Source organism: Procambarus clarkii, chromosome 80, assembly GCF_040958095.1.
Source record: "Procambarus clarkii isolate CNS0578487 chromosome 80, FALCON_Pclarkii_2.0, whole genome shotgun sequence".
Taxonomy (NCBI): Eukaryota; Metazoa; Arthropoda; class Malacostraca; order Decapoda; family Cambaridae; genus Procambarus; species Procambarus clarkii.
Window position 1 is genome coordinate 21991119 of NC_091229.1, and position 27870 is coordinate 22018988.

Below are 27870 nucleotides of genomic sequence, written 5' to 3' on the forward strand. Positions count from 1 at the left end.
AAGTACACAAATGCTAAAGGAATGACAAATAAGACAAGGGAATTGAAGGAAAGAATTGGAGATAGATCCCGGCATGATAGCAATAGTAGAAACAAAACTAATTGAGATGATATCAATTAAAATATTTCCTAAGGATTACAAAGTAACAGGAAGCGATGGGATCAAGAAAGAAGAAAGTAGTGACATGGTTAATAAGAACTTTTGCACTGTAAATCTTGTCGTCGAAGAAACTGGATAGATGCATTACCCGAAGTATAGGAAGCTTCTTCCAATGGTGAATCATTTGGCAAGAAATAGACCCACAGGTTGAAGAAGAGACATGGAAGCCAAAGGTGGTGGAGGTAGATGAAAGAAATATCCGTATGTAGTATTGGATAGAGAAAAAAGTAGCAGAGATCTACCAATTATACCTGTTACTCGCACATCACGAAGCAAACATGTTTCTACTATTGCTATCATGCCAGGATCTATCTCCAATTCATTCCTTCAGTTCTCTTGTCTTATTTGTCATTCCTTTAGCATTTGTGTACCTGTACGCACGACTGAAAACGCACAAGTGAACAAAACAAGGCGCTGGGAGCATTCGATCACTGCGCACTGTTCTACAAATACTTAACAAGGACGAAAACCATTGAAAGAGGAGAGCACAGGACTTAGTAGTGCAGGTACCAATCGTTTCAAGGCTGAGCGAAGCACAGATGACCTCATCAACGGGAAACATCTGAAGGACTTCAAACACGTCGGAGGCCGTAGACCAGGATGAGATGGTACTGGCCAACCCACCCAAAATATGACGTGTTAGTACAAATTGAAGCACCGTAAATTGACGTTTTCTCTAGGCCTGGAAAGGCCTGGTGGACTGCTTAGGGGCATACATTTCTGATTGAACTGAACGGTTGTGCATTTTTTTTTCCAGAGTGGCAGACCTGGAGAACGTGCTGTTCACTATAGTTGGGAGACAGGAGCCTTCTTGAGGTTATCTTGAGATGATTTCGGGGCTTTAGTGTCCCCGCGGCCCGGTCCTCGACCAGGTCTCCACCCCCAGGAAGCAACCCGTGACAGCTGACTAACACCCAGGTATCTATTTTACTGCTAGGTAACAGGGGCATAGGATGAAAGAAACTCTGCCCATTGTTTCTCGCCGGCGCCCGGGACCACAGGATCACAAGTGCAGCGTGCTGTCCGCTCGGCCGACCGGCTCCCTGCGTACAATATTCCCTGTAATTTTCAACTCTTCACTACACAACTGGTCAGTTGACTGCAACAGCAACTACTTTGGCTAGAATTTCGTGCAACAGCCCCTTAGTGTGTAAAGTGCATTAAATATTCGTGCTGGCCAGCCGCTGCTCTCAGCTGCATTGCTACCCAGGGGGCGGTAGTTAGTAGTCATTGAACAGAGTGCTGGGAGAGGTGGAGATGTGCAACCCGTTCTCGCACTTTCTTACAGTCAATATTGACTTATTAAATAAGTGCATATGTGACATACTAATTTATTGTGAATATTTTAGTTTACCTTGAAAAGCTTCATAGAAAACACCGACCTTACCTAACCTTCTTAGTATGTTAAGATAAGCTTCTTATTGCTTCGTAATTACAATTATTACTTAACCTATACCTATAATAGGTTAAGTAATAATTGTTACAATTACGAAGCAATAAGATGCTTATCTTAACATACTAAGAAGGTTAGGTAAGGTCGGTGTTTTCTATGAAGCTTTTCAAGGTAAACTAAAATATCCACAATAAATTAGTATGTCACATATGCACTTATTTAATAAGTCAATATTGACTATACGAAAGTGCGAGAACGGGTTGAGGTGTGTGGGCTGCTGGTGTGGGCGTGTAGGTGTGGGTGTGTGGGTGTAGGTGTAGGTGTGGGCACGTGGGGCGCTCGACTCCACCTGGGCATTAAACAATGTGTTATAGGGATCATCTGAAGCATTATTACACCATCTGGTACAAATCACGAGTGTGTCGGTTGCACAATGCAACACTAGTGAGGCCCCCCGAGGCGCCTCCATCCTTGTTTGAGACGAGCTCAAGCTCCTGGTCCCCCGCTTCTTAACAATATGTGCCCCATTTAGGTTCGTAGTTTGCCGTCCAGTAGCCCCCTTGTTTGTGTACCAAACGTAGGCAATTAAGCTGATTGTTTGGTAGTTAAGCTGTATACGCTTTAGTTCTCTTATTGTATAGTAATGTATTTATACATTCTCGTTCTTGGCAACACCTCTAAATAGTTCTCTCAAGGGGTTCTCTCTATTTAAATAGTTCTCTGAAGGAGTTCTCTCTATTTAAATAGTTCTCTCAAGGGGTTCTCTCTATTTAAATAGTTCTCTCAAAGGGTTCTCTCTATTTAAATAGTTCTCTCAAAGGGTTCTCTCTATTTAAATAGTTCTCTCAAGGGGTTCTCTCTATTTAAATAGTTCTCTCAAGGGGTTCTCTCTATTTAAATAGTTCTCTCAAGGGGTTCTCTCTATTTAAATAGTTCTCAAGGGGTTCTCTATTTAAATAGTTCTCTCAAGGGGTTCTCTCTATTTAAATAGTTCTCTCAAGGGGTTCTCTCTATTTAAATAGTTCTCTCAAGGGGTTCTCTCTATATAAATAGTTCTCAAGGGGTTCTCTCTATTTAAATAGTTTTCTCAAAGGTTCTCTCTATATAAATAGTTCTCAAGGGGTTCTCTCTATATAAATAGTTCTCAAGGGGTTCTCTCTATATAAATAGTTCTCTCAAGGGGTTCTCTCTATATAAATAGTTCTCTCAAGGGGTTCTCTCTATATAAATAGTTCTCAAGGGGTTCTCTCTATTTAAATAGTTTTCTCAAAGGTTCTCTCAATCTGTTTAGTCTAAATAGGACTTATTAAATCTTATTAAATCATAATTCAGAGGAAGTTTCGCTCATTATCTAGTAATTGTGACAAAGGAATATTCTTTCAACTATCCAATTACTGAACAAGGAAACATTTACAATTCTTGCCGTGTCCTCATCGCTCTATTCTTCGATCCACTTTACTATTCTTAAAGTGGATAAGACGGAGAGAGAGTTTTCCTGTTTTTTTTATGGGGGTCCCTTAGTATAGTTGGCTTCGTGATCGACTTGCAATCTGGAATCCGTGGTTCGATAGACAGAAACGTCCGCGTTGTCTTTCACCTAATGCATCTGTTCACCTAGCATAGGTACCCGAGAGTTAGGGGCAACTGTCGTGAGATGTCATCCTCAGGGGGGGGGGGGGGATGGATACAAGTCTAACGTTTATATACACACAGGCTTCCTGACCCCTGACAGGGGGGGGGATGGATACAAGTCTAACGTTTATATACACACAGGCTTCCTGACCCCTGACAAAGCGAATTATATAATTTTGGATCTTTGCAGCGAGTCCTGGACCCCCTTACACCTAGTCCTGGACCCCTTACACCTAGTCCTGGACCCCTTACACCTAGTCCTGGACCCCTTACACCTAGTCCTGGACCCCCTTACACCTAGTCCTGGACCCCTTACACCTAGTCCTGGACCCCTTACACCTAGTCCTGGACCCCTTACACCTAGTCCTGGACCCCTTACACCTAGTCCTGGACCCCCTTACACCTAGTCCTGGACCCCTTACACCTAGTCCTGGACCCCTTACACCTAGTCCTGGACCCCTTACACCTAGTCCTGGACCTCTTACACCTAGTCCTGGACCCCCTTACACCTAGTCCTAGACCCCTTACACCTAGTCCTAGACCCCTTACACCTAGTCCTGGACCCCTTACACCTAGTCCTGGACCCCTTACACCTAGTCCTGGACCCCTTACACCTAGTCCTGGACCCCTTACACCTAGTCCTGGACCCCTTACACCTAGTCCTGGACCCCCTTACACCTAGTCCTGGACCCCTTACACCTAGTCCTGGACCCCTTACACCTAGTCCTGGACCCCTTACACCTAGTCCTGGACCCCTTACACCTAGTCCTGGACCCCCTTACACCTAGTCCTAGACCCCTTACACCTAGTCCTAGACCCCCTTACACCTAGTCCTGGACCCCCTTACACCTAGTCCTAGACCCCCTTACACCTAGTCCTAGACCCCCTTACACCTAGTCCTGGACCCCTTACACCAAGTCCTAGACCCCTTTACACCTAGTCCTGGACCCCCTTACACCTAGTCCTGGACCCCTTACACCTAGTCCTGGACCCCCTTACACCTAGTCCTGGACCCCTTACACCTAGTCCTGGACCCCTTACACCTAGTCCTGGACCCCTTACACCTAGTCCTGGACCCCTTACACCTAGTCCTGGACCCCCTTACACCTAGTCCTGGACCCCTTACACCTAGTCCTGGACCCCTTACACCTAGTCCTGGACCCCTTACACCTAGTCCTGGACCCCTTACACCTAGTCCTGGACCCCCTTACACCTAGTCCTAGACCCCTTACACCTAGTCCTAGACCCCCTTACACCTAGTCCTGGACCCCCTTACACCTAGTCCTAGACCCCCTTACACCTAGTCCTAGACCCCCTTACACCTAGTCCTGGACCCCTTACACCAAGTCCTAGACCCCTTTACACCTAGTCCTGGACCCCCTTACACCTAGTCCTAGACCCCCTTACACCTAGTCCTAGACCCCCTTACACCTAGTCCTGGACCCCCCTTACACCTAGTCCTAGACCCCCTTACACCTAGTCCTAGACCCCCTTACACCTAGTCCTGGACCCCCTTACACCTAGTCCTGGACCCCTTACACCTAGTCCTGGACCCCTTACACCTAGTCCTGGACCCCTTACACCTAGTCCTGGACCCCTTACACCTAGTCCTGGACCCCTTACACCTAGTCCTGGACCCCCTTACACCTAGTCCTAGACCCCCTTACACCAGTCCTGGACCCCTTACACCTAGTCCTAGACCCCCTTACACCTAGTCCTAGACCCCCTTACACCTAGTCCTGGACCCCCTTACACCAAGGAACCATTATGACTGAGGCGGTGAAAGGGAAGAACAGGGGGATGCTGGGGGACTTGGGTGGTACGGCTTTCCATTTACGAGTATTTTTATGACACATTGTAGTGGTCTTATCGTCTGGCTGAGACATGTGTCGTACCTGACTACACGACTGTGAAGGTGGAAGTGAGAGGTGAGGGAAGAGAAGTGAGGGAAGAGAGGTGAGGGAGTATGGGGAAGGTGGGATTTAGGAGGAACGAATGAGTCTTCGATTGGTTGAAAGCAGTTTTTGATTTTTTCCACAGATGTGGTCACATGTTTACAATGCTAATTAGCATCAATTGACTTGAGAAAAAGAGACATCGAACACTGTTGAAGTAAAACAGACGTAAATCTGTGTATAAATCTGTGTAAATCTGTGACCAGACCACACACTAGAAAGTGAAGGGACGACGACGTTTCGGTCCGTCCTGGATCATTCTCAAGTCAAGACCATCGACTTGAGAATGGTCCAGGACGGACCGAAACGTCGTCTTCGGGTCAACTAATCAGTATTATGTACATTTTCTTGTGTCCTCGAGTCGTGGAACTACGAGGCTAGAGGTCAGAGTTAAACACGTAGTTCAGTGATTTATTGAACAATCAACCACAGAAGGTGATTGTAGTGCTTTTAATAGGCCAATCTAACCTTCATGCATAAATACACAGATTTTTACGCAGGCGAGGAGTCACAATAACGTGGCTGATGTTGACCAGACCACACACTAGAAGGTGAAGGGACGACGACGACGTTTCGGTCCGTCCTGGACCATTCTCAAGTCGATGGTCTTGGCTTGAGAATGGTCCAGGACGGACCGAAACGTCGTCGTCCCTTCACCTTCTAGTGTGTGGTCTGGTCTACAGTACACAGATTTACGCCTGTTTTACGTAAATAGTGTTAGATGTGTCTTTTATTTTTACAGTGTCATTAATGTGTGTTTACAAAGGTGAAGTGCAATTGTCACCAGCTTCCACATATGTTTACAAAGGTGAAGTGCAATTGTCACCAGCTTCCACATATGTTTACAAAGGTGAAGTGCAATTGTCACCAGCTTCCACATATGTTTACAAAGGTGAAGTGCAATTGTCACCAGCTTCCACATATGTTTACAAAGGTGAAGTGCAATTGTCACCAGCTTCCACATATGTTTACAAAGGTGAAGTGCAATTGTCACCAGCTTCCACATATGTTTACAAAGGTGAAGTGCAATTGTCACCAGCTTCCACATATGTTTACAAAGGTGAAGTGCAATTGTCACCAGCTTCCACATATGTTTACAAAGGTGAAGTGCAATTGTCACCAGCTTCCACATATCCTGTATACACATACAAGCACTTAACCACTGAAGGTGATTAAGGTGCTTTTTACAAGCTCAGGTGGTATAGTTACATCACATATATTGTATAACTTCTTATCTTGAGGTTATCTTGAGACGATTTCGAGGCTTTAGTGTCCCCGCGGCCCGGTCCTCGACCAGGCCTCCACCCCCAGGAAGCAGCCCGTGACAGCTGACTAACACCCAGGTACCTATTTTACTGCTAGGTAACAGGGGCATAGGGTGAAAGAAACTCTGTCCATTGTTTCTCGCCGGCGCCTGGGATCGAACCCAGCACCACAGGATCACAAGTCCAGCGTGCTGTCCGCTCGGCCGACCGGCTCCCCTACTAATGCATTACTTGGTCAATCTTGGGTACAAGTCCAATATATCATCAAGTGTTCCAGTATTCATATAGTATTTACTATATATATTCAACATACCTCAGTCCAGGAGGGCGAAATTGAAATTGAAATAAGTTTATTGAGGTAAAATACACACAAAGGGATGAGGTAGCTCAAGCTATTCTCACCCCGTTCAGTACATCGTGTTAATACATACATAGACACACATCACAAACAATAAACATATTACCAAACATTCTGAGAGATAAACATATACATTTCTTAGGAGGGCGAAAGTCAGTCAATATGGAACATTCTACAATATTCTGTTCAAGAGAGTGCATGTTTTCTCTTTCACAAAGTTGACACACATGATGTATTCGACCACTTTCACGTGGACGGTAGAGCGACTAGTCTCGCTTCATGCAGGTCGGCGTTCAATCCCCGACCGTCCACAAGTTGGAGCACCATTCCTTTACCCCCGTCCCATCCCAAATCCTTATCCTGACCCCTTCCCAATGCTATATAATCGTTCAATGCTACAACTTTCAGCCCGCTCCTGTGCCAGGTAAGTCCACTACGGGCTCGCCATAGCCCGTGCTACTTGCCCCGCTCCTGTGCCAGGTAAGTTATGGGTTCACCATAGCCCGTGTTACTTGCCCCGCTCCTGTGCCAGGTAAGTCCACTACGGGCTCGCCATAGCCCGTGCTACTTGCCCCGCTCCTGTGCCAGGTAAGTCCACTACGGGCTCGCCATAGCCCGTGCTACTTGGAACTTTTGTTCCGAGTAGCTGAATCTATAACAACAACAACTTTCAGGTGAATTTGTGAGGCGAGTGAGAGAGAATTCTCAGTGAGAATTTTCATTAGATGATTGATTGATTGATAAAGATTAAGCCACCCAAGAGGTGGCACGGGCATGAATAGCCCGTAAATAGAGGCTCTTTAGAACCAATAGCTGGTACTGGAGATGTCTGGGTGGATGGTCATTAGATATTTATTTAACTATTCTCGTTATCACTGCTAGCAAAGGCAGGCAGTGACTTCTGCAGTGAATGGGAGATGAGTCGTGTTTTTTTTTTTTGGGGGGGGGGGCATGCAGGAAGTGACGGTGCTGTCAGGTAATAACAGATGTGTTATGATGACAGACAGACAGACAGACAGACAGACAGGCAGACAGACAGACAGACAGACACAGACAGGCAGACAGATAGACACAGACTGACAGACAGAGACAGGCAGGCACAGGCAGGCAGGCAGACAGACAGACAGCCCGGAGCAGCTAACTACCTATTTTCCGCTAGGTGAACAGGTGCATCAGGGTGAAAGAAAGCCTGCCCATTTGTATCCGCCTCGGCCGGGAATCGAACCCCAGGGCCCTTAGGATTACGACCCCCGAGCGCTATGCACTCAGCCAGGTGCGTGTGTGTGTGTGTGTGTGTGTGTGTGTGTGTGTGTGTTTTCTAGTTGTGTACTAGTTGTGTTTTGCGGGGGTTGAGCTTTGCTCTTTCGGCCCGCCTCTCAACTGTCAATCAACTGTTTACTAACTACTATTTTTTTTCTACACCACACACACACACCCCAGGAAGCAGCCCGTGACAGCTGACTAACTCCCAGGTACCTATTTACTGCTAGGTAACAGGGGCACTTAGGGTGAAAGAAACTTTGCCCATTTGTTTCTGCCTCGTGCGGGAATCGAACCCGCGCCACAGAATTACGAGTCCTGCGCGCTATCCACCAGGCTACGAGGCCCCATGTGTGTGTGTGTGTGTGTGTGTGTGTGTGTGTGTGTGTGTGTGTGTGTGTGTGTGTGTGTGTGTGTGTGTGTGTGTGTGTGTGTGTGTGTGTGTGTGTGTGTGTGTGTGTGTGTGTGTGTGTGTGTGTGTGTGTGTGTGTGTGTGTGTGTGTGTGTGTGAAGCGCCATGACCAGCCATGTCAACTTCCTGGCAGTTGTCAAGAACAGAGTCATGGGCGGCGGACGTGGGGGCTGTGGGCGTGAGGGCTGTGGGCGTGTGACTGTGGGCGTGTGAGGGCGTGTGGCATATTGTGGGGCGGGAGTGGGAAATTTGAGTGCGTTAGTGATGATTGGAGAGAACCTTCAATCACCGCAGAATCTCTCACACACACGGGTGTTCAAGCCCAAGGTACTGCCCCTCTCCCCCCCCCAATATCCCCCCCCCCCAGACACCCTCCCCCCCCTCTTCCTGCTTCCGCTTCATATCTACTGCTTGGTGCTGTTAGACCGGTAGGGGTGGGTTAGGGGGGGAGGGGGGGGGGAAGGTGAGAGAAAGTGTCCGTCAAGGGGAGGAACCGATTTGGCACCTCAGGCACCTGTGTGGCCTTGACCTGTCACCTTCCCCCCCCCTCCCCCCCACCAAATTTCATCTGGATTGTTACAATCACAATCTGCTATGATTTGCGTGTGCGCTCGCTCGCTCGCTCGCACTCCTCCCCCCCCCCCCTTCACACACACACACACACTTCACCCTCAAAATTATTATTATTAACTTCTCTCTTGACAAAAAAATCAATTACAATTTGTCGTAATCTGAGGACTTCAATTAAGTCTTATTAAAGTGAGGATAATGCTGGTATTCTCTGTCACGCAGGACAGAGGGTCATACACAATAAGTCTAAACTGTAGGCTGAAGCACATATATATATCATGGTTACAATCACCTACATATAGACAGTATACACATTTCAATGTACGAATATGTAGATAAAACTTTCTACTATACACTGCCACACAAGGGCGAGGATGGATTCATAATTGATGCAGGGTAGTTGTAATATAAATAAAATTGTTCTTAATCCTTTAAATTGGACAAGCAAATTTTGGATAAATTGTTAGGATGTCGTTCAGTACACCAGTCAATGAACTAATTACATAGTGGTACAATAGGCCAGGGGCCAGATTCACGAAAGCACTTACGCAAGCACTTACGAACTTGTACATCTTTCCTCAATCTTTGACGGCTTTGGTTACATTTATTAAACAGTTTACAAGAATGAAAACTTGCCAATCAACTGTTGTTATTGTTATAAACAGCCTCCTGGTGCTTCGGAGCTCATTAACTGTTTAATAATTGTAAACAAAGCCGCCAAAGATTGAGAAAAGATGGACAGGTTCGTAAGTGCTTGCGTAACTGCTTCGTGAATCTGGCCCCAGGTTCGTAAGTGCTTGCGTAACTGCTTCGTGAATCTGGCCCCAGGTTCGTAAGTGCTTGCGTAACTGCTTCGTGAATCTGGCCCCAGGTTCGTAAGTGCTTGCGTAACTGCTTCGTGAATCTGGCCCCAGGTTCGTAAGTGCTTGCGTACCTGCTTCGTGAATCTGGCCCCAGGTTCGTAAGTGCTTGCGTAACTGCTTCGTGAATCTGGCCCCAGGTTCGTAAGTGCTTGCGTAACTGCTTCGTGAATCTGGCCCCAGGTTCGTAAGTGCTTGCGTAACTGCTTCGTGAATCTGGCCCCAGGTTCGTAAGTGCTTGCGTAACTGCTTCGCCAGGAGGTCTAAAGTCTTTTTACAGTTTTCACATTCAACAGAGCCCCGTAACTCAGTAAATAACAGCTGCATCACCTATGCCAATAACCTACTAGAGGTTTCCTCTATTTCTGTGTTTTTATGTTCTGTTAGTCACTGCCTATGGTGGAAAGGCGGGGCTTAAGAACCGACGCTCAACCCTGTAGAAACATCCAGGTGAGTGCACAAACACACACACAACTCCATACACTGAAGAAGAAGAAGGAGGGTGAGACATGATAACGACATACAAGATTCACAGTCTGCAATGCGATTAGTAGGAATTCAAACACCGTAATAGTGACCATTTTCCATGCACCGGCCTATAGAGGTTAAGGGCGTTGCTTGGGTAAGTACGCTCCTGGTTAGGCCCAGTGGTTGTTTTTAACGGGGTCGCAAATCTACACCCCTTAGGGGGGCATACATACCCCTTAAGGGAGTATATACCCCTTAGGGGTGTCCCTACTCCCCAGGACTGTTTAAACAGATCTGTTTAAATCTGTTTGAACAGATTTCCCAGCAGTAATGAACCTGAAATCAAAGTAATCTCCTTAACAATCAAAGTAATCTCCTTATCAAAGTCATCTCCTTATCAAAGTCATCTCCTTTACAATCAAAGATGACGTGAGCATCGTGTCTCAATAATTGTTCCTCGATTCCATGTTTTGATTGTGTACACAAAAAAAACACACCAACCATCTCACCATTAACGAGACGTATCAGTGAGTACAATCAGCATGGAAGCCGTGAGTTAGGGGGGAGGGGAGGGAAGGATTCGAACCAGGGTTGCAAGGGGGTACTCCCAAGCACATGCCTTGACCCACTACACCACGACCTGCTCCAGAGTCTCCCACGAAGTATGGCGGACTTTCACGTTTTTCTCTCATGAAGATTATCCAATCCTTTTGATGGACTTTCAACTGATGTGTTTGCCAGGTATTGATAGCTGTTGGCAGCTTTTGACAGCTGTCAAATCCCAGACTGTCAACATGTCTGGGATCCTCTGGGATCTGGGATGTCTGGGAACCTCTGGGACGTAGGTTCGAATCCTCGTCACGGCCCCTTGTGGATTTGTTCATTTGATACATCACGCTATTGTGATTTCTGTGTGGTTGTTTTTGTTGTTGTTGCAAGATGTTGTTTGTGCAGTGGTCTGTAATTATTGCAAAGTTGCTGTCATTGTTTGCAAAGGTGTTTTTGTTTGTTTGTTTTGGGCTGGTGGGAGATGCAATCAAGATGTTGTGATGCGTTTGTTGTGTTTGTTGGTTTGTTTGTCTTGTTGCGTGTTGGAAGAGGTGTGTGTGTGTGTGTGTGTGTGTGTGTGTGTGTGTGTGTGTGTGTGTGTGTGTGTGTGTGTGTGTGTGTGTGTGTGTGTGTGTGTGTGTGTGTGTGTACTCACCTATTTGTGCTTGCAGGATCGAGCATTGGCTCTTGGATCCCGCCTTTCCAGCCATCGGTTGTGTGTGTGTGTGTGTGTGTGTGTTGTGGGGAATGAGTGCTTTGCACCTTACTGAGCAAGAAAGCTGTTCACCTCGCTCTCCCCCCCCCTCCCCTCCCTCCCCCTCACTCTCCCTCACTCTCTCCCTCACACTCCCTCACTCACCCAAAGCACCACTCACCCCTCACCTTTGCACTAACTCACTTACCCAGCCTCGCCGGCACTCTGTGTTTGCGCAAACATCCTGTTTATAACACGTTGATTCACCTTACCAATGTTAAAATGTGTTAAGTTCATTTGTTTTCCTCTCTTAAAGAGTCCGGAAGTGAACGCCGGGTGTTCTGATTGGTCAAATGTTGTCTGGGAGTGGACGCCGGTGTCCTGATTGGTCAAATGTTGTCTGGGAGTGAATGCTGGTGTCCTGATTGGTCAAATCCTGCCCAGAAGTGGACGCCGGGTGTCCTGATTGGTCAAATGTTGTCCAGGAGTGGATGCTGGTGTCCTGATTGGTCAAATGTTGTCTGGGGGTGGATGCTGGTGTCCTGATTGGTCAAATGTTGTCTGGAAGTGGACGTCGGGTGTCCTGATTGATCAAATCCTGCCCAGAAGTGGACGCCGGATGTCCTGATTGGTCAAATCCTGCCCAGAAATGGACGCCGGTGTCCTGATTGGTCAAATCCTGCCCATAAATGGACTCCGGTGTCCTGATTGGTCAAATCCTGCCCAGAAGTGGACGCCGGGTGTCCAGATTGGTCAAATCCTGCCCAGAAATGGACGCCGGTGTCCTGATTGGTCAAATCCTGCCCAGAAGTGGACGCCGGGTGTCCAGATTGGTCAAATCCTGCCCAGAAGTGGACGCCGGTGTCCTGATTGGTCAAATCCTTCCCAGAAATGGACGCCGGTGTCCTGATTGGTCAAATCCTGCCCAGAAGTGGACGCCGGGTGTCCTGATTGGTCAAATCCTGCCCAGAAATGGACGCCGGTGTCCTGATTGGTCAAATCCTGCCCAGAAGTGGACGCCGGGTGTCCTGATTGGTCAAATCCTGCCCAGAAGTGGACGCCGGTGTCCTGATTGGTCAAATCCTGCCCAGAAGTGGACGCCGGTGTCCTGATTGGTCAAATCCTGCCCAGAAGTGGACGCCGGGTGTCCTGATTGGTCAAATCCTGCCCAGAAGTGGACGCCGGTGTCCTGATTGGTCAAATCCTGCCCAGAAGTGGACGCCGGGTGTCCACAGCGTCACGACATCCCCGGACAAGCTGTCTCGCCCTCTCTTTTGTCTTGTCCAAGACAAAACTGGAAAATAATCGTATTTGCTACGTTTTGTTGACGCACTTCGCGTCTAAAGCGAATATGGACTCACTTGTGCGTTTGTTCATTTATTTTTTGCTTGTTGGGAACTGGACGTTAGCTCTTGGGCCCCACCTTTCACCCTTCAGTGGGATGGTTTAGAATCATACGATTTTCAATTTCATTGGTTGCTCATTTGATTAGTTTGTTGTTGTTCGTGTCCGTCCGTTCGTATTCGTGACACGTGTCAAACACGTCGTGCCCTTTGTGAGAATGTCGTGATCATGTCTCCCACGCTTTAGTTTTGCGTGCGCGTGAGTGCGTGCGTGTGAGTGCAGCCTCCGAGGGCGGGTCTGCCTTGAGCTCTGCCTAACCTGTTCTTGGTGCGCATGGCGATGTACGCGTGGCGGGTCAGGTGTTGGTGTGGTCAGTCCTGGCTTCTGGTGTGTACTGTATTCACCATTTGTGCTTGCGGGGGTTGAGCTCTGGCTCTTTGGTCCCGCCTCTCAACTCTCAATCAACTGTTACTAACTACTATTTTTTTTTCTACATACACACCCAGGAAATAGCCCGTAGCAGCTGTCTAACTCCCAGGTACCTATTTACTGCTAGGTTACAGGGGGCATCAGGGTGAAAGAAACTCTGCCCATTTGTCTCTGTCGGCGCCGGGAATGGAACCCGAGCCACAGGATTACGAATCCCGCGCGCTGTCCATTCAGCTTCCAGACCCCTGTGTGTGTGTGTGTGTACTCACCTATTTGTGCTTGCGGGGGTTGAGCTCTGGCTCTTTGGTCCCGCCTCTCAACAGATCAATCAACTGGTGTACAGGTTCCTGAGCCTACTGGGCTCTATTATATCTACATTTAACATTGAAATAATGAGGAAATAACCCATTTCCCCCCTTCCCCCAACCCCATCACCCCCCCCTCCCCAAACCCCATCACCCCCCCTCCCCAAACTCCTCTGCTGCCCCAGGGTCGGCTTGTTTAACCTTTGGGCTAGGCTGTCACATCCACCCAAGTGACCTTTCTTCCTATCCCATCATCTCATCCCCTTCCCTTGGTCAGTCCTCCTATCCCCCCCCCCTCACCTGTCCTCCCCACCCCTCCCCACTCTCACTCCCCCTGTTCTCCCCCCCCTTCCCCCCCCCCCTGTCGTAAGAACAACACTGGAAAAGGAAATGTAGATGTTTATCTCTCACAATGTTGACCAGACCACACACTAGAGGGTGAAGGGTCGACGACGTTTCGGTCCGTCCTGGACCATTCTCAAGTCGATCTTGAGAATGGTCTAGGACGGACCGAAACGTCGTCGTCCCTTCACCTTCTAGTGCAACCCGTTCTCGCAAATTCGTAAAGTCAATATTGACTTATTAACTACGTGCATAGGTGATATACTAAACATAATAGATACCCCTAAAAAGATTCATAGAAAACACCGACCTTACCCAACCTTGTTAGTATCTTAAGATAAGCATCTTATTGCTTCGTAATTACAATTATTACTTAACCTGTACCTATTATAGGTTAAGTAATAATTGTAATTACGAAGCAATAAGATGCTTATCTTAACATACTAACAAGGTTAGGTAAGGTCGGTGTTTTCTATGAATCTTTTTAAGGGTATCTATTATGTTAAGTATGTCACCTATGCACATATTTAATAAGTCAATATTGACTTATTAAATTTGTCTAGTGTGTGGTCTGGTCAACATACTTTAGCCACGTTATTGTGACTCTCAGAATGTTTGGTAATATGTTTATTGTTTGTGATGTGTGTCTATGTATGTATTAACACGATGTACTGAACGGGGTGAGAATAGCTTGAGCTACCTCATCCCTTTGTGTGTATTTTACCTCAATAAACTTATTTCAATTTCAATCACTGGAAACACAGAAATCACAGTTGCGTGATGCATTAGATGAACAGTAGAACTTCGGTTTCAACTCTTTTGACCATGTCGTAGCTCAGTCGATTAAGGCAGCGTCTGGGATGCTCCCGGACGCAGGTTCGAATCCTCGTCACGGCCCTTGTGGATTTGTAATGGATATCATCCATTACTCGCGAATGATATATGTATTCATAATATTCATAACAAGATAACCTATACTACAGGGCTACCTGTCCCAGGATACCCAATGCTACCACCTTCCACAGGAGGCAGCGAGGGGTATATACAGGCCTCGTGCCCAGGTCCCCAGGAGTTAAGCAACTGTTGTGGGTGGCATCCTGCGAAAGGTCAGTGGCTGGCCTAGTGGGGGGGCAGGAGGAGACCTTTCACCTAATGCACCTATTCACCGTGTCCCCCATAGCTACCAACGTGACACAACAACCTTGAAGATCTGTGGCACTGCTACTGTTCTCTGATTAGCTCTATTGTAGAACTGTCAGAAGGCATCATTGGCACTCATTACAGCCTAACAACCGTCACTGGCACTCATTACAGCCTAACAACCGTCACTGGCACTCATTACAGCTTAACAACCGTCACTGGCACTCATTAAGGCCTCTAACAACCTGCATCCGTCATTTGAAGGACTTAAGACCACGCCCCTGTCAATGGCTCTCTCTCTCCTGCAGTGTTGGTAAGCCTGTGTGTTGGTGACGTCACTCATGACGGCCCGTGACGTCACTCGGGCGATGACGTCACTCATGGCGACCCGTGACGTCACTCATAACGGCCCGTGACGTCAGGCAGTGCGGTCGATGACGTCACACAATACGGGTCGACCCCCAGAGAGGATTAAGGGCGGGTGACTAACCCGTCTCCGGGTTGTAAGGTGTTAATTCATCTCGATAGACTCCAGCAACACGCGTTCGATCCCACAGCATTACCCCCTGATATGTTCTCAACCTTCTTAATGTCACGTTTGCTCGTACCTGATGCCTCTGTTCACCTGCCAGTAACTTGATAGCAGGGAGTCAGTCAACACATTGAAGACTGCAGTGATCCTAATTATGCCTAACTGGTAGAGCTATAGGCCTATTTAGCTCTGTTAGCTAAGCCTATTTAACTCTAATAATTTCTGTATCCCAAATTACCCACTGTAACATGTTAATATGTATATTGTATCGATCAAAATATGATTATAACAATAGCGGCAGCCACAGGTATAGTTTCCCCTCTTCCGTGCTCTAATGACCGTTTTCTTTAACAGCCTTGACTCCTGCCTCCCCCCGGAGGTTATCCGAGCGAGGTAGATACAAATACTAATTATTATTATCTAATGTAGATAAAGTAGATTTTTAGAACTTCTGGAGGTCAGAGCGAGATATTGGGCTCTCCTCTCATATAGAGATTTGTTGATTTTATCATCGTGCAGCCTGTTATCTAGACCATATTTTATCTTAGAATTATGTATTGTGGGGCCCCGAGTAGATCTAAGCTCTTGGGCCCAGTAGATCTAAGCTCTTGGGCCCAGTAGATCTAAGCTTTAATGGTTGTATTTTCAGTGAATCACTGACTTCTCAGACTATTTGGTCATACGGTTGTCTTTCATCCCTGCTTAGTGCCTTGTTTTGCACTGCTTGTAGTTCTTGCATGTTAGTAGCCAAAGGTATGTCTTGGTACTTGGAGGGTATTAGAGATAAGGGCGAGCTAGAGCCTAGTATAAGTGTAGCAGAATGTTCATGCCAAGGTTAGGGAATCATCTCAGGTTGCCTAAGGCTGTTTTTCCTTTGTATATGCTGTCATTGATGTGAATTTTGACTTTTGTTTTATTAGTCTATGAGTTCCGGCATTGTGTTTTAGGGAGGAGCGACGCTTGGAGGGGCGAATGGGTACAATTGGAGGTGGAGGGGGGGGGAGGGAGGCTGAAGGGGTGATGATGGGGGGGCGTAGGAGGGGGGGAGGGGGGGCAGGAGGAGGAGATAACAGATAAGCCGATAAAAAGAAAAATGACACACTTATTTTTGTGACAATTATTTGTATTGCTTCTAAAACTTGATTTCATGTCAATAATTCCAGGTGTTCTTTTGAGAGAGAGAGAGAGAGAGAGAGAGAGAGAGAGAGAGAGAGAGAGAGAGAGAGAGAGGGAGAGGGAGAGGGAGTGAGTGAGTGAGTGAGTGAGAGAGTGAGTGAGTGCAGATAAAGTCGTGTGGGGTTGAGTGTGTGGTCCATAGTGATGATAGTGGTACCAAGAACCTTAGCACTGTACGTGGCCCACTTCCACCTAGCCCCACTAGACGTGTCCTAGTGTGCCACACACACACACACACACACCGGGCCTCCCGTGTCACAACAGGTGATTGCAATTTTCCTCAGTGCCAAATATAGTCATTATCAAGTGAGAATTAACTGTGCGTTGCGTGACGCTGCGCATTTGAGTGCACCGTCACTGCAAGAAGAACTGTGAAGGTGTTGCAACAGTGTAAGTAGACTCTCACTGTACACCAGGAAGTGTGGACCTGTAGATGTAATACTTGTCCTATCCTAAGAGTACATTTTTTATGTATTGTCCTGATTGTTTTCAATCAGGACAATATTAGGCTGTGTTGCTACCTTATTATATATCAAGGATTGTAGAGTATATAGTTCTAAAGCTACGAGATCATCTATCCCCCATCTCACAGGATAGTTAGTCATACTATCAAGAGAGACCACGAGGCACGAGTCTAGTCAACTAGCCTCCACTAGCGAACTCTGGGTAGAACACAAGAATATCTTGCAATATTTGTGAGGGTATGAAGTAGTTAAGAGCTCAAAGAATCTCATACCACTTGGTCTAAAGTTATTGATAACACGACAATCCCAAGTATATTGAGGGAGTGTGTCTCAGCTCTTAGGACATAGTTTACAATTTCGTTAAACAGATTCAATGTCTACAACTACCTGGTTTAAGTACCGATGTAAACAGCCTAATTCTGATAACAAGACTAACGCGCTGTAAAGCAGATGTGAGAGAGCGGATCTTATAGAAATATTTAAAATGTTGAACAAATTGGAGGATATTAATCCAGATAACTGCTTTGATAACTTCTTTGATGCACATACAAGGAGCAACAGCTTCAAGCTCAACAAGCCACAATGTAGGAGAGAAAATAACGTTAATAGATGAAAGTTTAATGGGACTGATTAGGCGTCGAGCTCAAAACTAACTAGGCTTGGTAAAATAATCATTGAGCTGGAATTTGGTATTTGTTGACAAAAAAGTATACATTACAAGACGAATATTTGAAGAACATCATTGTTTTGGGTAACTGATTTTCATGTCGGTGGCCGTAGAGAAAAATGAAACGAAGGTCGTTGAAATTGAGTTTATTGAGTTAAAATATACACAAAGGGATGAGGTAGCTCAAGCTATTCTCACCCCGTTCAGTACAACGTGTTCATACATATATAGACACACACATCACAAACAATAAACATATTACCGAAAAGTCTGAGAGATAAACATATACATTTATTCCTTAACACAAGACGGAGGTCATGGTAAGGTTTGGTGGAGAAGGAAGGCATACTTTCTGGGGATTTGGGGGTGTTGTTGATGTTGATCTGGGGAAGCATAATGTGTGAGGTGCTCTGTGGCTGGGGTGATGCTGGGGGAGGCGTCGTGTGGGTTTGGGGGAGAAAGTGATATATTTTGACTTTTTCTCTGGGGCGGCCGAAGCCTACTGAAGCCTCGCCACCGTGTTTTTTTTGTCCTCCTTTCCGGTGTTGGGCAGAATATAGCTCTTGCTTGTGTTCAGCTGACCTGTTATTCTCAGAGGCGTGTTTGTGTATACATTCCTAAGCTGCTCAACCCCCTTCTGTAAATCTGGGTACGTTTACACGTGAAATTTACATTTTTATTTTGGTACGCTAGGCTTGGAAAATTGCGCTGCATTTCCATCCTTTTTTGTTGTGTGATTTGAAGTTAGTTGGCAGTCCTTCGAGAACTTAATTTGGTTTTCTGCAGAACTCTATAAGACGTTTGTATGAACAAATTTAAAAGTTATTATAAGACTTTTCTTATAAAAAAAAACTTATAGACACGTCTATAAGACTTTTCTTTGTGATTTAATTAGGGTTTTCCATAGAACTCGATAAAAAATATTTGTGATGTCCATTAGAACCCATGTACAGACGAGGAGTCACAATAACGTGGCTGAAGATATCATGACCACACCACACATCAGAAAATATAGAAACGACAGCAACTTCTCCCGACTTGATAATGATCCAGGACGGACAGAAACGTCGCCTGTCCATCTTCTGATGTTTGGCTTGGTCGGCTGGGGCCAGATTCACGAAAGTACTTACGCAAGCACTTACGAACGTGTACATCTTTCCTCAATCTTTGACGGCTTTGGTTACATTTATTAAACAGTTTACAAGCATGAAAGCTTGCCAATCAACTGTTGTTATTGTTATAAACAGCCTCCTGGTGCTTCGGAGCTCATTAACTGCTTAATAATTGTAAACAAAGCCGTCAAAGATTGAGAAAAGATGTACAGGTTCGTAAGTGTTTGCGTAAGTGCTTTCGTGAATCTGGCCCCAGGACCCGTGTACATGGGTTCTGCTACATCCTTGAACTATTATACCTGTTTCAAGCTGTGTATGGACCTGTTGCCAGCATCTATAGTTCCTCAGCTGGTGCCATTTCTTAACTACCATTACAGTGAAGCTGGGTGTTCACCTTCGTCTCTGTATCCCCCTTTCTTCTAGTGTCCATGTGTACAGTCTGTCACCCATCATCTGTATCTTGAAGTATTCATGCACTGAGTGATAAGGCCTTATCTGACTTTATCATAATGACCCCTGAAACAATGTAGAGAGTTAGATTCGACTAGCTCTCCTTTCAAGCGCGTTTCATTGGCTTAATATTTGCACTGAAGAAGTGCTTCTTTACGTCCCTCTGACCCCTCTAAGATTCTAATCCCCCCCTCCCCCCCCCCCGATCTTTTGTCCAGCAAGTCGAAATGTTGAAGATTATGTTCTTGTCCACACTGTGCTGCTAAGATTCTTGTCTGTTCTGTCCTTTTCCCTTCTCTCCTCGTCTTAAGGGTCCAAGACCAGTTTCTAAGACTGGTCCTAGAACCATCGTTGGAATAAAAAAAAAATCTCTAATATTTAAACCATTATCGCCTGTTAAATTTGATTTTGGATTATTAAGAATTAAATCACTATAGTAATAATATGAATTTTAATAGTTAAATATTATTTGTTGTAGTGTGGAATATATAATATTATTATTGTCTAAAGTGTTGGCATTTATTCCAGTGAGATTGGGCGCTCCGTAGGCGCATTCGGCCAGCGCCTGCTGACCTCTAGTGACAAGCAGTGACCCCCTGGTGACCCCTGGTGACCCCTGGTGACCCCCTAGGACCCCAGGTGACCAGACACGATGGAACGCAACATCCCACACGTCTTAGACGTCTTCACGTGTTCTCCCAGAGCAAGGCGCCGTAGCCATGCTACGGAAATCAACCAGGTGAGAAGTGGTGGTGGTAGTAGTAGTTGTAGTGGTGGTAGTTGTGGTGGTGATACGAGTAGGTCAAATATTTCCCTAAGTGACTGGCCACCATTTCTTCCCGACCATCCTATACCTTAAAGCCTCATCCACATATTTCCCATATCCCTGTGCTGTATAGTCGGAGTGGCTTTGCGCTTTCTCCTGAAACTTTCCTTATCTTATCTTATCTATCAGTGACTACGGGGGCGTAAGCTCTAGCTCCTGGTGCCCTGTCTTAACTTGCATCATGTCTTGCTTGGTTGGCAACTTTGCACGCCCATATCTAACCTACTCAAGTTATCTAGAAATATTTATAAAACTTATATACAAAGCAGCTTTACTTCTTTTCAACTAAATATATTATACTTAGTCTGTAATTGTATACAAATATGCTGTATTTTATATGTTTAAGTATATTTCGCTAAATAACAATAAAATCCTGAGCATATTTACCTGCCCGTTATATCATATGATTATATTTTTAAATATATTTTAAGTGCTTATCATATTTAGTGGCCTTGTACACATATAACTATTATATATATATATATATATATATATATATATATATATATATATATATATATATATATATATATATATATATATATATATATATATATATATATATATATATATATACATATATATATATATTTGTTAAAGATTGTTCAATTTTATTCTATAAGACATTATATATGCATTGTGTCAATGGTCATATATAGGTTCCAATTTAAAAAGAAGGAATTAGATTAACAATTCTGTTAATGGTAAGTTTAGTTAATTTTTTAAGTTAAGATTAGTCAATTTTCACCTTTGATGCATTTCAGTAAAACGTGAGAGAGTCCAGTGTGTGTGTATACTCACCTATTTGTACTCACCTATTTGTGCTTGCGGGGGTTGACCTCTGGCTCTTTGGTCCCGCCTCTCCAAGGTTCCTGAGCCTATTGGGCTCTATTATATCTACACTTGAAACTGTGTATGGAGTCGACCTCCACCACATTACTTCCTAATGCATTCCATTTGTCTACTACTCTGACACTAAAAAAATTCTTTCTAATATCTCTGTGGCTCATTTGGGCACTCAGTTTCCACCTGTGTCCCCTAGTGTGGCTGTCCCTTGTGTTAAATAGCCCGTCTTTATCTACCCTATCAATTCCTCTGAGAATCTTGTACGTGGTGATCATATCATGTGTGTGTTTGTGCCACAGAAGTAATTATCTCTGTCACAACAGGTTGCTGTACAGCAGAAGGATGCAGACCTGGCACAGAAGAACCCGGGCAACGACTCCGCTGTGTCTGTGGGCTCGAGCGACGAGGACGAGGCCAATATCTCCAAGTACTTCGACTACCTAAATGAGGATGATCCTGGCAGCGGCAGCGCCTCCAAGAGGAAGAAGAAGAAGAAGAGTCTAGGGAAGGAAAACCAGGACAATGAAAGTCAGGGGAAGGACAACAAAGAGGACAACAAAGGGAAAGAGAAGCAGGGAAACGACAAACCATCAGAGAGAAGTAGCCGTAAGGGGGAGTACGAAAAGGACATGAGGCACATCGAACGCCACCTCTCCATGAAGAAGACCATTCGCAAGAAGATGATGCGCGATCTCCAGCAGGCCTTCGTTGAAGATCCCGGAGAGTTTCAGCAGGACCCGAACCGTATGACCCCGGAGAAGAAGAACAACATCGATATACGAAATCTGACTTTCTCCAAAAGTAGGCTCTCTAAATCAGAGCACAATTTTCTGGATATGCTTAAAGATGAATCGCCGAAGGACAAGGACAAGAAGGATCGCAAGGGAATCCTAGGATATAGAGATTTAATGAAAAACAACAAAAATAAAGAATCGAATGACGAACTCAAGGATGACGACTCCGGCAATGGGTCCCCGACGCGGGACTCTCCGAAGAAGGCCGTGAGCAAGGAGGACTTGATAGACACGAAGGATCCTGCCAAGGAAGAGAAAAAAGTCGGATTTTGGAAGAAATTAACCGGGAAGGGGAAGAGTAAGCGGTAAAAGGTCCAGCAGACTGTTCCCCTAACTGCCCCCGTAATAACTGACTGTGATAGCGTTCCTGTGCCTACTGCAGTAGCAGCCACTCTCCTTACCTTAAGCTCTCCTGTCCTTGTATCGGGTCGTGCCTGTGTCGTCCCTTGTTGTATGGGTCGTTCCTGGGTCGTTCTTTTGTGGTCTTAACCATCAGCTGTCAAGACCAGTGTGTTGCCTCAGTCATTCTTCTCCAGTTCTTTATTTAACCTCTTGTTCGTGTTCACATTCTCGTACGTCGGCACTTGTGCTGTCAGCTTTATTTCCTCTTGTATCTTTATTATCGGCCGCATTCAATACAGATATATGGTATTGAATATACTTTTTTACATCTTTATTCTCAGACATAGTGTAGTGTCTCTACTCTGACATATTGTAGTGCCTCTACTCTCAGATATAGTGTAGTGCCTCTACTTTGACATAGTGTAGTGCCTCTACTCTCAGAAATAATATAGTGCCTCTACTCTCAGATATAGTGTAGTGCCTCTACTCTGACATACTGTAGTGCCTCTTCACTCTCAGACATACTGTATTGTCTCTTTACTGTGACCTACTTTACTGCCTATTTATTCTGACATACTCTTGTGCCTCTTGTCTGCAGCATACCATAGTCTCTTTACTCCAGCATAGTGTAAAAGGCCTCTTTATTGACATACTCTAGTGCCTCTACCCTGACATACCATACCGCCTTAACTTTCATAGTGCAATATTATTTTCACATCTGTTTCTCAACTTTTTCACTACAACGGATTTTGTTCTCCTTCAAGTCTTCCAAATTGCAGACCTCATAATTGTGCAGCTTAAGATGAACCTCGTATGTGTATGTTTATGTAAAAAATTAGTGATGTGTATATACAGTAGGCCTAAGTGTATTATAGAGGGAGATGCAGTGGCCCATTATGTTCACATTTGATAAGTTAAGCTTGTAATATGTAATATGTATACCCCCCACAATTTTTAATGTTGTATTATGTGTATGTATTCCCCACAAGTATACTATATATTACCATTCTGGTGGTTTTGGTGGTGATTATTTTAAAGCCGATTTTTACATGAATTATCTGGCATTGATGACCAGACCACACACTAGAAATTGAAGGGACGACGACGTTTCGGTCCGTCCTGGACCATTCTCAAGTCGATTCATCCACAATCGACTTGAGAATGGTCCAGGACGGACCGAAACGTCGTCGTCCCTTCAATTTCTAGTGTGTGGTCTGGTCAACATACTTCAGCCACGTTATTGTGACTCATCGCCTGCATCTGGCATTGATATGACGTGTGTAATTGTATTCGTTGTTTATTTAGTGTTTGGTAAATATATATATTTTTTTTGGCCTGAGTCTACCTGAGAGGCAACATCTCTAGTGGCATTGACGGGTGCAGGAAGCTGGCGGCTTGTCAGAGGTGCCCTCCCCAATGTTCCTGAGGGGGATTTTCCAGATGATTTATACAAATGGAGATTATACGACAGCGTGTTACATCTATTCAACATTTATGATCACTTCATAAGAGTTGTTATGGGTGTTTATAGAAATGTTTGGCTGTAAGTTGCCTTATTATTAACTATAACTGTCTCAAGTGTATGGCTGATATATAGCATTTATCATGTTTAATTTGAGTTGTTAAATAAAACATTCAGGGGTCAAAGAGAGTAGAGTATGATTTGCAAATAGATTAAACCAATTGAAGTGTGAGAAACCTAGATTAAGATAAAAACAATTTTTTTTAGAAGGTTCTATAATTTTGAGAAATCTGAGATGCCCTAACCATTGATTGTGTAATTGTGTTTTAACTTTTCTGGGAGGTCTCGTATCCATTGGCATAGCAGCAAAGTTGTCGCGTATCCACTGGCATATTGACAAAGCTGTCTCGTATCCACTGGCATGTTGACAAAGTTGTCTCGTATCCACTGGCATATTGACAAAGTTGTCTCGTATCCACTGGCATGTTGACAAAGTTGTCTCGTATCCACTGGCATATTGACAAAGTTGTCTCGTATCCACTGGCATATTGACAAAGTTGTCTCGTATCCACTGGCATATTGACAAAGTTGTCTCGTATCCACTGGCATGTTGACAAAGTTGTCTCATATCCACTGGCATATTGACAAAGTTGTCTCGTATCCACTGGCATGTTGACAAAGTTGTCTCATATCCACTGGCATGTTGACAAAGTTATCTCGTATCCACTGGCATGTTGACAAAGTTGTCTCGTATCCATTGGCATATTGACAAAGTTGTCTCGTATCCACTGGCATGTTGACAAAGTTGTCTCATATCCACTGGCATGTTGACAAAGTTATCTCGTATCCACTGGCATGTTGACAAAGTTGTCTCATATCCACTGGCATATTGACAAAGTTGTCTCGTATCCACTGGCATGTTGACAAAGTTGTCTCGTATCCACTGGCATGTTGACAAAGTTGTCTCGTATCCACTGGCATATTGACAAAGTTGTCTCGTATCCACTGGCATGTTGACAAAGTTGTCTCATATCCACTGGCATGTTGACAAAGTTGTCTCGTATCCACTGGCATGTTGACAAAGTTGTCTCGTATCCACTGGCATATTGACAAAGTTGTCTCGTATCCACTGGCATGTTGACAAAGATTCAGGTTGTCTCTTGTGAAAGTCAAACTCTTAACACTGATCTAGTGGTTCAGAAAGCCAAGAAATATATTGAATAAAACACTACCAGTTATAGGGTCCTCTAAAACAGGGGTCATAATGCAGAGGGGGGAAACATTTGGGCATGTTTCCGTTCACCTGATGTTCCTGTTCACCTAGCAGCAAATAGTCACCCAGGAGTTGGGCAACTGTTGCGGGGGTTGCATCCTGGGAAAGGCCATTAGTTGGCCTAAGGGAACCTCGATAGGCATAAATAGAATTCCTCTAAGGGAAACTGTACAGCTCCTGTATCAATATTATGACGCTAATGTGTATGTTGCTTGACATGTTGCAAATGCTGTATACTGACTTATTTGTTGAATGAAATGAATAGTGAATAGATTCAAGTGGGCCTGCGTGCTGCTAAAAGCAACAGCATGTTGGACCAAGTTGTCACAAGCTTTCATGATGTTATAAGGGTGTTTCATAGTGTAACAGTGATGGCTGGTGGGCTGGCATCGCGGGACCTGGCTAACTAACAGGTTCCAGCTCTTGGCCCTCAGAAACTGGGCATAATATTGTCATTCACATCTCTGTGCTCCTTACATGTAAAAGGACATTCTCTGTAGACAGAACACAGGCAGAACCTGCAGGCAACACTGGTGTACAGAACACTAGCCGAGGACCGTCCGAGGACTAGCCGAGGACCGTCCGAGGACCAGCCGAGGACCAGCCGAGGACCAGCCGAAGACCAACCGAAGACCAGCCGAAGACCAGCCTTCAGTCCCTCATTCCACGATTGTTTAAGGAAATCGCTTCTCCAGAACCTGATAGATCATAACAAATGAACAACAAGAAGCAGGAACAGTAATCTGTCAGGAGCTCCTGGAGGAAGAGAGACCACATTAACCAATACATCACTCACTATCAAGCTACCTCACCAGCACATCAATCACTGTTAAGTTGCTTGGAATACATATATCTTCCCCTTGACTAGTTATTCCATAAACATATTCTGTCGCATTCCTTTCCCCAAAATATTTATATATTGGGAGCGTAAATAAGAGGAGAAAAACAATAACATATCAGCCTAAGCTTTGTTTTTAACCCTTATTTTTGATTTTCATTATATTTGAATGCTATTATATCGCTGCATCATACACTCTTCCACGTGACATTAACGGTAGTCATTGTACCATATGGCAAGAGTCACTGTACCACGTGACATGCCACAACAGTAGTCACTGTACCCGTGGCATCACAACAGTAGTCACTGTACCACGTGCCACAACAGTAGTCACTGTACCCGTGGCATCACAACAGTAGTCACTGTACCACGTGCCACAACAGTAGTCACTGTACCCGTGGCATCACAACAGTAGCCACTGTACCACATGCCACAACAGTAGTCACTGTACCCGTGGCATCACAACAGTAGTCACTGTACCACGTGCCACAACAGTAGTCACTGTACCCGTGGCATCACAACAGTAGCCACTGTACCACATGCCACAACAGTAGTCACTGTACCCGTGGCATCACAACAGTAGTCACTGTACCACGTGCCACAACAGTAGTCACTGTACCACGTGCCACAACAGTAGTCACTGTACCCGTGGCATCACAACAGTAGCCAACGGTACTGTGCTTGTGAACCAATTTTGTTCTATATTACCTACCATAACGCATGTAAACATTAGAACCCTCGAGTCATCTTAATGTCAACCCAATTTCACCTCTGGAAAACGCTCTAGTAATTATAGTTTTCCTTTCAGGAAGCTTATGAAGAATTTCGACAAAACTAATAAAAATGGAGATCACATTGAAATAAAAATGAAAATAATAGTAATAAAAAACAATATCATATTTATTCTGATCATATCGCCCTTTATCAATACATTGAGACAGTTTTAACATGAGTTTTAGCCTATTGGTCATCAGTGAAATGTTGGAATAGAAACGATTAAAAGTCATCATCATCAAATATTCTATTGTAAACGTTTATTTGGGATTTAGACGTAATGAAAAAGATGTATCCTTAGTGTTGGACAAACTCTGAAACTTGAGGAATAGGCTAAAATCTCATAAAAAAAATTCTAAAACCATTTTCTATCTATTAGACTAGAACGCTTCATAGTGTATGCCCGGCTTGGCGCCTCTTTTGTTAACGACTTTCTTCTAAAACTAGTAATTATTTGTCTTTGTCTCTGCCGCAATATGGCCTTCTTTTATGGGACTTGATTTTCTGGATTAAGTTCGTATAGAAATGATTGTGATCAATGGTTGTAATGTTTGTAATCACATTTTGACGCAGAGTTACCTAAGAATTCATTCCATTTTAGCATTGTTGTGTTACACACTATCAATTATATTCACTATTTATAGTGACTTTGAGTCATTCATTACTTTGCTGACATCTTTTTGAGACATTAAAAATCACATTTTTTTGTGAGGGCAAGCAAATGTAAATGTATAATTCCATTAGGCCTACATTCATATATTCTCCATTTAAAGCTTATATTTAGTATACAACTTTACGACTTGGGCGGTGAAAACAGTGATATACTAACAGTGATTCACTATGTTCACTAGTCGGTACAACGATAGCCTTGCTTCTTGCAAGGTCGGTGTTCGATCCCCGAGGGTCCACTTCTACATCCTCAGGCTCCTTCCTAGTGTTGTATAACAATACTGGCATGGCGCTTTTTTTCCTAATAATTATCTTACCTGTTGTCACGCAACTTGACAAATACTTTGATTATCAACCATTTTGTACTGAGGTATAACTTGAAAATAGGCTTCCTGGACATATATTAATCATCTATTTTCCCCCAGGTTTAAATTCAAAATATACTTCCTGTATTTGCATTCAAGATATATATACCTCCTGCATTTACATATAAGATATACTTCTCGTATA

The 27870-nt window shown here is 44.6% G+C and overlaps 1 protein-coding gene across 3 annotated transcripts in view; it reads left to right on the plus strand.

Annotated features, from left to right (window-relative positions):
* Positions 1 to 23995, plus strand: part of LOC123746288 (cylicin-2) — a 79785-nt gene extending 55790 nt beyond the window's left edge. Inside the window, exons 1-3 of one of the 3 annotated variants that reach the window (XM_045727667.2) lie at positions 16947 to 17107; positions 20065 to 20275; positions 21532 to 23995. In XM_045727667.2, coding sequence (XP_045583623.2) covers positions 20189 to 20275; positions 21532 to 22311 — 867 coding nt within the window. In that variant the 5' untranslated portion in view covers positions 16947 to 17107; positions 20065 to 20188 and the 3' untranslated portion in view covers positions 22312 to 23995. Of the gene's footprint in view, positions 1 to 16946; positions 17234 to 20064; positions 20276 to 21531 lie in introns of those variants that run through there. The other 2 variants (XM_045727666.2, XM_045727668.2) reach the window with 2 other exon arrangements.
* Positions 23996 to 27870: the final 3875 nt, after the last annotated feature.